General features: G+C 55.7%; 7 protein-coding genes across 7 annotated transcripts in view; 2 read left to right on the top strand and 5 right to left on the bottom strand.

The window, feature by feature from the left end:
• VDBG_04770 (predicted protein) overlaps positions 1–378 on the bottom strand; it is a gene marked incomplete at both ends in the record, with an annotated part of 1,564 nt that extends 1,186 nt beyond the window's left edge. Inside the window, one exon of the mRNA XM_003005118.1 lies at positions 4–378. Within this exon, the coding sequence (XP_003005164.1) occupies positions 4–378 (375 nt within the window). The remainder of the gene's footprint in view (positions 1–3) is intronic.
• A 2,076-nt stretch (positions 379–2,454) lies between these two features.
• Positions 2,455–2,796, bottom strand: VDBG_04771 (predicted protein; the record flags this gene model as incomplete). The annotated part of the gene is made up of 1 exon (XM_003005119.1): positions 2,455–2,796. A coding segment is annotated over one exon (342 nt), but the record flags the coding sequence as incomplete, so codon positions are not given.
• Positions 2,797–3,714: 918 nt separating this feature from the next.
• VDBG_04772 (deoxyuridine 5'-triphosphate nucleotidohydrolase) lies at positions 3,715–4,350 on the top strand (the record flags this gene model as incomplete). The annotated part of the gene is made up of 3 exons (XM_003005120.1): positions 3,715–4,021; positions 4,075–4,177; positions 4,263–4,350. 3 exons carry the CDS (start codon positions 3,715–3,717, stop codon positions 4,348–4,350), a joined length of 498 nt encoding a protein of 165 aa, XP_003005166.1.
• Positions 4,351–4,525: 175 nt separating this feature from the next.
• Positions 4,526–5,814, bottom strand: VDBG_04773 (pyridoxal kinase; the record flags this gene model as incomplete). Its single annotated transcript, XM_003005121.1, has 4 exons — positions 4,526–5,108; positions 5,172–5,496; positions 5,564–5,643; positions 5,744–5,814. The coding sequence occupies 4 exons, from the start codon at positions 5,812–5,814 to the stop codon at positions 4,526–4,528; spliced, it is 1,059 nt and encodes a 352-aa protein (XP_003005167.1).
• A 1,021-nt stretch (positions 5,815–6,835) lies between these two features.
• Positions 6,836–7,177, top strand: VDBG_04774 (40S ribosomal protein S30; the record flags this gene model as incomplete). The annotated part of the gene is made up of 3 exons (XM_003005122.1): positions 6,836–6,895; positions 6,965–7,072; positions 7,151–7,177. The coding sequence occupies 3 exons, from the start codon at positions 6,836–6,838 to the stop codon at positions 7,175–7,177; spliced, it is 195 nt and encodes a 64-aa protein (XP_003005168.1).
• Positions 7,178–7,701: 524 nt separating this feature from the next.
• VDBG_04775 (proliferating cell nuclear antigen) lies at positions 7,702–8,652 on the bottom strand (the record flags this gene model as incomplete). Its single annotated transcript, XM_003005123.1, has 5 exons — positions 7,702–7,719; positions 7,776–8,071; positions 8,128–8,302; positions 8,365–8,553; positions 8,611–8,652. 5 exons carry the CDS (start codon positions 8,650–8,652, stop codon positions 7,702–7,704), a joined length of 720 nt encoding a protein of 239 aa, XP_003005169.1.
• Positions 8,653–9,318: 666 nt separating this feature from the next.
• Positions 9,319–9,527, bottom strand: part of VDBG_04776 (conserved hypothetical protein) — a gene marked incomplete at both ends in the record, with an annotated part of 3,120 nt that continues 2,911 nt past the window's right edge. Inside the window, one exon of the mRNA XM_003005124.1 lies at positions 9,319–9,330. Coding sequence (XP_003005170.1) covers positions 9,319–9,330 — 12 coding nt within the window. The remainder of the gene's footprint in view (positions 9,331–9,527) is intronic.

The raw sequence follows: 9,527 nt of genomic DNA on the forward strand, positions 1-9,527 counted from the left end.
GACGAAGGGCAGCAAGTCGACGACGGAGACATTGGTTCGAATGTCGAGGGAGCCGCGGGACGCCACATCAAAGACCTCGTAGAGGGCTAGCAGACTCTCGCAGTCCTCGATGACAGCGTCAATGCCCTTGTCGTAGGGGTGGGTTTTTCGAGGCTGCTGCAGCATGACGGCGATACCGCCTTTGTAGGCCGGACCTGCGAGCTCTGCGGTGACGGCAACTTCCTCGCGAGGTCGCTTCAACGCCCGCCCTTCCTCCTTGATACTTGCAACGTGATCGGACTCCCCTGCAAGGCCGTGAGGAGTGGTTTTGCAGAGCCGCTGGATTCGGTGGTCGACGGCCACGCCGAGACAGATCTTGGTTTGCTCATCTGAAGACATTGTATCACTCAGTTCGCCGATGCTGTGTGTGAAGTGATTCAATTGAGCCACTGAAGCCTCCGAGGAACTGCCAATGCGTGGATATAAATGATCATAATCGAACGGTCGGACGGGAGGGCCCGACGCGCCAAACGTGCCAACAAGGCGGATTCAACTGTCACTCGCGGACGCGATGCGCCTAACTGTTCTCCCATGGCGAAGAATCTCCTCTATTGGCCAGGTGAACCCAGATTCGGTTCTCGAAACGCTCCATAGTGAATTGTTTATGCAGGCTGAGGGCGGCATTGGCGACTCGCGTGTAATGTGATTCGCTGACTCGACCAAATATCGAATCGGCGCAGCACGTTGGCCTGTTCCGGGGGCCCCAGAGCGCCCATGGGCCCATGAGGCACACACTGGGTGTAGATCTGCTCCTCACAGAGAACGCCACATTTTTCTACTTCTCGTGTGGCCTGGCAGTGCATGTGAGGCCATTCTCAGGGCATATCAAACACGTTCTCCTGAGCGTTCCGATGTTTTTGTTGCGAAGCCAAGACTCAAAGGGGCCTCCGTGTGAATCGCAGTGAGCACGTCGCAGACGCAAAGAGGACGCATGGGTGATACGATACTGTGATGTGGGACGCCAGGAACAAGCGTTAGACATTAGTCTATTGCTGCGGTGAGTGAGGGTCAATCATTCACGCAAGTCGCATCTACTGACCCAAGACTCTCAAGCTTCCGATGACTTGTCCGGCACATACTATGTCGCCATTCATTGAGGTGAGGTGATGCTACTGACCAAAACTCTGGCGCTGTCCCTTCTGCCTTGTTCGGGCGACTTGTCGGAAGAGACTCAGCGCATCGCTACTGACTTGTACCGGCCGTCAAGATTAAGCGAAATTTCTGCTCGGAAATCCCAACGATCTTGACCTTCCCGGACCCTGACCATCTCTACAAGTCCTGTGTTTCTCCGGCCTATCTTCCGGCCATGTCACTTTCGTCGCAAGCAATCACATACGGGGAGTGGCTGATCTTCGCCGTGACCCTCCCAGTGAGCTTGACGGGCATTCGACGGCGTATCATTCAGGTCTACCACCCCGTGTGACAGCCACGGCTACCTCGACGCCCACGTGGTGAAGTCCGCTAGATTAAAAGCGTAATGATAGGCAGAGCACAATACCATGGAATTCAAGGGCATTGAAATCGTCCATTAGATTCATGAGGCGTGTCCTAGTTCGCGGATATCAGAAGTGTTCATGCTGAAGAGACTGGTGATGAATGATCTATTGAAGCACAAAATTCATTAGCAGCAATGCCACAGTTTCTTTGCGAACATATCACGATGAAGCCACAGAGGGATAGGAGGGACTTATAACAGCAAGAACGGCATGGTGACCACAGGGAGTACCCGGATGGACCGTCCATGCCCCTCGTCCAACACCCCAGTATTCTCTTTGACTCTGGATTGCAGGTCCGCTGCCCGAAATATCATGGCCTACAAGAGCTCTTTGCTCGTTTACTCGCTGCATCTTGGTGGCGAGCAGCACCTCCTCTTCAAGTTGAAAACGCGTTTGCCTTGCCTTGTTCATAACGCGAAACGATACTGGGCTGAACAATCGACGGAAAATTTCGAGGCAAACGTTCTGTTTACTGGCGATGTGATCCAGAGCTTTGAGTTCCTCCTGACGGGCACGGACTGCGCGGAATGCATGCCTTTATGGGCGTGCACTTTGCGTTGAAGTCAAGGGCTCGCCCGTGAGTAGCGTAGAGAGTGAGGAAGTCGATGGTAAAAAACATCAGAGCCGTTTGTTGATGCGCAGTCATTGCCCCCATATTTGTGCGTATGCGGATCGCTCGAGAGCTTCCGGCGCCGGCAGAGACCCTCAAGAGAGCAAGTGAAGCCGCAACTGTAAACATTGCCGAAGAGTTTTCTGCTTTTGATAGACTCATCAATCTTGCGCAGAAGTCGGACGACGGTGCTCATGTTGCGCTCCTATATTTAAGCTCCGCCATGGCTTCGAGGTGTCTCTCCATTCTGCTAGCGGTACCTGACGTATCTTTGCTGAGTCCAACGTTGCTCCTTGGCAGGTCTGCACGGCTCTTGTTGCGTGGACTGATAGACATCGGTGTCTGAGTTTGAATCCGAGTTCGCACTCGACTGCAACACCCTTTTGCCAACCCTGTGGCCAGATCGCGGCTGTCGTGGCACTCCCGAGCCAGACGGCGAAGACCAGCGATACTTTGAGAACAGCGTTCGTGAGAATACTGGCAATATGTAAACATTTGCACCTGCAGACGCTGGTTTAAGATTCCTGGCAGCATGTCATTGAGGCCGTTCAGTCTGCCCAAGAGCACCGGACGTTGGATAGGGCTTGCGTGGTAATTAGAGTAGAAGGGCTCGCGGTCTCGACTGCTCCCAGTATAATGTGAAATGTGCATGCTTTTGGTCACACGGTTGCCGCCGTCCTCGTCTGCCACGCTCTAAACACGAAAACCCCGTAATTCGCAGTAGAAGGGATTTCTTTCTTTGGCGACTCAGCCTCTTTGATGGCCGTATCAACATTGGTCGTCATTACAAGGCTGCTCAGGCGATGTTCTTTCTTCTCGGTTCTGCAATCCATGTCGTTTGTGGTTGAACTGGGCAGAAAACTGGGCAGAGGGCACCGGAATGGATAGCATCACCGAGCCGAGGGATACGCTGGCTGCTTATCGTCATAATGCAGAGAGAGTTGGTCATAACGGAGATGATACCATCATCCCCGACTTTATCAAGTGCTCGGCTGGCAGACTACTGCTGGACTGTTGGTGACATGTCTGATCACGGCCAAAAGTGCGGCCATTTTGCACTCAGCCTGGTTCGAGCTCCGATCAACAGCGCCTGGTCATACAGACACTGTGATGGGGTCCTAGTTGATAATCGAGACTTCCATTATCTGATGGATTGAGCAATTGGTACGTTTGATGCGATTGAGTCCTTTCCAGTGGCGCTAACAGGCGCATGCTTCGGAGCGGTCGAAATCCAGGCCAATGTCAAGAAACGGGTATAGTACCTAGGTAGTGACTAGGGTGGTGTCGGGGTGGTGTTTCGGTACGGCAGGGCATTTTGGTGATCTTGGAATAGAGTACAGGAATGTGAGGAGCATAACGAGCACAACGAGATCCCATCCCACGTGATGTGTGATGTGTGCCCGATGATGCAAGTTCACCCTTGGAATCCCCTATTGGCCAATGCGTCTCGTTGAGTCGCGTCGCGTCACCGCCATTATCGTGGACCCTTATTCCCCCTCTCCTCAAGGCTTGTCAACCACCCCACCTCCATCGACCTCAACCATTCACCCCGTACCTTGCGCAGGCGTCATGACCACTACTGAGAACATCACCTCGCCTCCGACATCTCCTCCAGCCAAACGCGTCAAGACTACCGACGAGACTCTCGCTTCCATCCCATCCCACACAGTCACACCCGCGACAACGCAGCCCGCCATGTCCTCCCAGGCCCCTGCTCTCCTCATCAAGAAGCTCTCCCCAGCTGCACGCCTCCCCACGCGCGGCTCTGCTTTCGCCGCCGGCTACGATGTCTATGCCTCCAAGGCCACTTCCATTCCAGCCCGCGGCAAGGCTCTCGTGGACACTGACATCGCCATCTCTGTACCAGCGGGCACCTGTGCGTCCATCCGCTCCGCATCCCTCGCTGGCTCGCAGCTAACCACTTCTTAGACGGCCGCATCGCCCCCCGCTCTGGCCTCGCCTCCAAGCACTTCATCGACACGGGCGCTGGCGTCATTGACGCCGACTACCGCGGCCAGGTCAAGATCCTTCTGTTTAACCACGCTGACACCGACTTTGCGGTGGCCGAGGGTGACCGCGTCGCCCAGCTGATCATTGAGCGCATCTACACCCCCGAGGTGGTGGAGGTCGAGGAGCTCGAGGAGAGCGTCCGCGGCGCTGGCGGCTTCGGAAGCACTGGCGTCGCCCCTGGACAAGAATGCCTAAGGACAGAATTACCCTGGATGGAAGGCAGCCGCGAGCCAGGAGCACGACACAAAGAGACGGCACACAATCGAACAAGCATTTATAGATGGATGAATAATGAACAATTAAAAAATGAGCCACCGCCTCCTTTCCATCTATGCCCTGCGTAGGAGACGTCTAACTCTAAGAACAATTATCATGCAGACCCTCTTCCCCAATCTCTATATCTTTTGGCTTGAGTGCACTGTCGCTCCTCAAGCTTGCCAGGTTTCGGACGAGCTTCAGCTCCGCGCTGCCGGCTCTTGACGAGGTGCGCCTTCTTCTCGTCCGCCTCCCCCCGGCCCGCGGCCCCCATGCCCTCGGCCGTCTTGGTGAGCACCTCGTGCATGCTCGCGAGCACCATCTCAGCAGCCCTCGCGAGCGGCAGCTCGAGCACATCGACGTCGTCGCCGCTGACCCAGGCGCGGCCGGCGCGGAGCTCGGCGGCGGCGCTGTTCTGCCACACGGCCTGGCGCATGCGCACCGTCATGAGCGCGGCGAACATGTCGCCCGTGCCGCTAAAATAGCAGTCGATGGCCGGGAAGACGATCTTGAAGAGGCGCGGCTGGCCGTCGGAGGTCATGGACGAGCCGACGACGGAGAGGTGGTCAGGCGGCTGGTCGGCGGAGGGGATGCTGACGGAGGTGATGACGACGTGAGGGATGCGGTAGCGCTCATGGAGGACCCGGATAGCCTTCTCGAGGGAGTCCATGTCGGTGATCTTGACTCCGGAAAGGAGCCTAGGAGGATGTCGTATTAGCGCGTTATCCACAAGTCGTCGTCTCCTCGGGTTCGTGACTTACTCTGCCTCGAACTGGTTGGGCAGTACAAGGTCAGCGTACTCGACAAGGGCCTGGTACGCAGGCACAACCTCCTCCGCGACGTAGAGCTTGCCGTTGTCACCCATGACCGGGTCAAGGACCCAGAAGAAGCTGCCTGGTGCAGACTGGGCGTTGGCCTTCTCCCTGAGCTCCTTGCCGATGCGCCCCACGGCGGCGACAGCCTCGGCGCCAGGGATGTACCCAGAGAGCATCATGTCGAAGTCGTCGAGGAACGAGTTCTTGAGACCCTCATAGAGCGACTCAATCTCCTGGGCGGTGACTTTTGTGCCAGTCCATTGGCGGTATCCTGTGTGGTTGCCTGGGCAAGGTTAGGCGGGAGAGACCTGCCAGAACGACTGGGGGGGGGGACGGACTGAACTGGACAGTGTTGAGCGCGGCAACTTCGCAGCCAAGTGACTGCAGCGTGAAGACTGCGATTTTGTTGCCGACATTTCTAGGGAGTATAAGCCTGGGAGACCACGGTTCTGAGCTGGCTGGACTTACCCCGAGACGACCTGGAGCTTTGTTAATGATGGTGCCCTTGGGCGTCACACTGGGCAAGAGGGCTTACGTGACTAGCCACGGCCAGGACACGAGTCTCTGGGATGGGGAGTTCTGAGGCCATGCTCAAGCCAGCGATTAGTTCAGTTGGTAGAGTGAGCTATAGAGATATTTCTTCGTCCGTGGTGTTGTGCTGGCAAATGGCGAATGAGGCGGGGTTGAAAGGTAGTGGCACGAGAGTCTATCGGCTCCAGAGCTGACGAAGACGTACAGTGTCTATCCTACTAATTCAATGAATCAGAATGAGACGTGAATGGGTCTGAAGATGAAGGCTTCAATGTCTAAAAATGGTCACGCGGCGTATTAGATAAGTCTAGAGAGATGACATAGAGGGCGAAAGAGTCAGTGTTCGTGACTAACAAGGCCCCTCCAAGACCAGTGACGACTTTTTTCCCTCTTACATCAGGGGTGCAGGGGTGAATGCCGGGCGTCTCTAATCCCGAAAGGGCTAAAGGAGCATGCCGCTTTTAGTTCTTCGCTGAAGGTGACGTGAAGCGATAAAGTCTTGTTACACCAAGCACTTGGAACTATTTGAACTGGGTAAAGCTCTGCCGCGTGCATCGATGCTTGACTGTAGGCAGATGCTGTAGTCCCGTTATGCATTCACGTCGTTATCAAGCATAGATCCATCATGAAAGGGGGACGAGCCAGTGGTCATGACAAGGCCCAGGCGCCCTTTTACATAAGGTCTCTTAAGCATCCAAACAAGTAGGACGTCAAGTGAACTTTTAGATGTGTACCTAGGCAGGCAAGGCAGGAGCAAGGGTTGGTCCAGGGATTCCAGACGTAGAGCGCATCCTGTCGCCCAGTGGAAAGTCCTCGTACCCAAAAACCGCACGAACCAGTCCTGCCCCGCACTAAGCCCGAAGCAGATCATCCGGCCCCCTCGAGCCTTCTTCTTTCCGCCGCCACAGCAAGCGACCTGTTAGTCAGCAGACTCGACGCTGTGCACCTCCATCAATCGCATCCCCAACTCATCCACATCAGCCTGTCGCCAAACCATCAATCGCAATCGCCACTACCCCCCCCCCTTTGCGCATCACGACACAAGCAGATCAACACAGCACCAAACCACAACCGCAATCATGGGCAAGGTTCACGGATCTCTCGCTCGCGCCGGCAAGGTCAAGTCGCAGACCCCCAAGGTTCGAACAGCACCGCCCCGCCCCCCCCCCTCTGTTCGACCGCCCGCCCGCTAACCGCGCCCACTGCAGGTCGAGAAGGCCGAAACCCCCAAGACGCCCAAAGGCCGCGCCCACAAGCGTGAGCAGTACACCCGCCGCTTCGTCAACGTCACCCTCGCCCCCGGGGGCAAGCGCAAGGTACGTCCGATGGCGGTGTTCCTCCCTTCTCCCAGGCGAATCGTCCCTCCCCCGGGTGAATGCTGACGTCCAAACTAGATGAACCCCAACCCCGGCGCTGCCTAAACCTGCTTTCGACAAGACGGGTCGATATGAGGAGACACAACCGAAAGTCGGACTGGAATTGACGAGCTAGGAGGGTCTACGGGAGACGCGGCATGTCTTGATACCCGATGAAGTTGGAACCAGGCGCATCGACGAAGGGCTAACCGGACTGTATTCACAACAAGTTTGTCTTCTCAGGGGACGGAAAACGCTCGTATATACATGAACTCATAGACAAAACGTTTCACCACATTCAAGGGATCATTGCAGTAGGGGGAACATTGAGTTTTTTTTTTCATTATCATCCATATCGCATGTGTCCATCCCGTGCATCGAAGCCATTCCTCCCTTCTGGCCATCAAGCACCGGAGAGACCGCGCTTTCTACCTCCAGAATGTGGGTTATTTTGCCGATCCAGAGTGTGTACGTGCTGCAGGCTTCGCGCCTGCCGTAATCCGTAATCCCATGCAACGCCGGCCGCTTAGTGTTTCGCTCAGTTGCTCATCATCGCCGCCTGTAAGATCATCCTTCACCGTGCTACAGCTTTACTCCTCGTCGCCAATCTGCATCGTGTCAGTCAGGTGATTCCGATGGCGCGCAAGAGGAATGAGTCGCTTACCTTGGGCGCGAGGTAAAATTGCAGGAAGCTGCCGCCCTCGCCGGTGAGCGGGTACTCGACGAGCAGGGGCACCTCGTTGGAGAGACAGAGCTTGACGGAAGTGGAGAGGCCTGAGGCCTTGCAGAAGTTGACAAGGTACTTGAGGGAGAAGGTCAGGGTGACGGGCTCGGTGAGCGCAATCTCGACGTTGGTCTGAGGGCTGTCGACGTTCTGGTGAGAGCGCAGGGTGACGGCGCCATTGCCGATGTCGCCGTTGCTCGAGAACTTGACGCCATCCTTGTTCGCTTCAATAGTGACTGGGAACTGCCGTCAGCATTGCATCGTCATCTTTGTCTGGCGGCGTGCCACGTACCCGACTCGCTCATAGCGGAAAGGTCCACGCAGATGCGCCTGAACTCGTTGGAGGGCAGGGTGATGGTCGCGGCGTAGTCCGTATCGGGAATGCCCAGGTGCTCCTGGTCAATGTCCATGAGCTTGAGGTCGTACTCGCTGAAACGGTCCTGCCGTTCTCGAATGTGAGGCTCAGACTGTCCGGGGCGTCCTCGGCCTTCAGAGTGAGCTGGTCAGTGCTGTTGGCGGCGCGCAGGACCTTGGTGAGCGAGGTCAGGTTGACGCCGAGCGCGATGTTGCGATCGCATCGGTAGGGAGAGAAGGCCTCGGCCTTGAGCATCATGGAGACCAGGGCAACGTGAGAGTTGTCCATGGCCTGGAGCGCGATACCAGAGTCATTGCAGTCGAAGTTGCAGTCTTGGACCAGGTCCTTGATGGCGTCAACGACCTGGGAGATACGCGTTAGCAAGTCGGGAAGCACAATAGAGAAACAGCGGATATTTACCTTCTTCAGGATGTCCGCCTGCTCGAGCTTCGCTTCCAACATTTCTGAGACGACTTGTTAATTCCGGCTCGGGGCGGGGTAGGTCGAGCGAGGGGTAGTCATACTGTCAGTGTGTGATGTGCTGAAAAGAAGGCTATCAAAGAGGTCGACTGGATCGAAAAGTGTCGGAATCGGCGGGAGGAGTGATGTGGTAGTAGAGAGGTTCTGAAGATGTTGTTGGAGGGAGGAGCAATCGAGGGGTGAGCGGGACAAGCAAAAGAAAGCACTCTAGCTAGGGGCGACGCGATTGACACGCGAAATGGATGTGGGTTTAATGGGCTGCAACGCGTTAAGCTGGGGCTGGAGACGCGGCGGGGCTTAGGTAATACTGTTGCCCAGGTAGCCCTCGCGCGCCCTACAAATCCCCCTTTTCAGATGCTAGGGATACCGCCCGACAGCAAGGGAGCTGTGCACAAATAGGCCAGCACTACCACCTGGTCTTAAATAGACGTTCACAGGCACAATTCGAAAAGGGAATTGGAGAAGCCTTGTCTGGCGGATCTCGCTTAAGCAATCATTCAGTTGCTGGGTTACATGCAAATCTACAACCCCAGATGTCCTCGCGCACATGAACCAGTAAGAGTATCAATTTTGAACAACTAAGCCGAGACGACTGCCTAGCACAAAGGACGAAAACCTGGCCCCGGAGGCCATGTGCCTCGCGCCACTTCAGGCAGAGTACTGTACACCATGTTCATGGTCCTTATACGGTATCAACGACACTTATCTCATCATGCCGCGCCCTCCCAACCCCGCCCAAGTCTATATGCCGTAAACGAGTGACGGCCAGCCAAATGCAGTAAAATCCGGTGGAGATGGCGTGGAAAGAAGAAGAAAAAAACAATGAAAATCAAATGAGTGAGGCGGATTAAATGCGA

Source organism: Verticillium alfalfae, genomic scaffold (genome assembly GCF_000150825.1).
Source record: "Verticillium alfalfae VaMs.102 supercont1.5 genomic scaffold, whole genome shotgun sequence".
Lineage (NCBI taxonomy): Eukaryota > Fungi > Ascomycota > Sordariomycetes > Glomerellales > Plectosphaerellaceae > Verticillium > Verticillium alfalfae.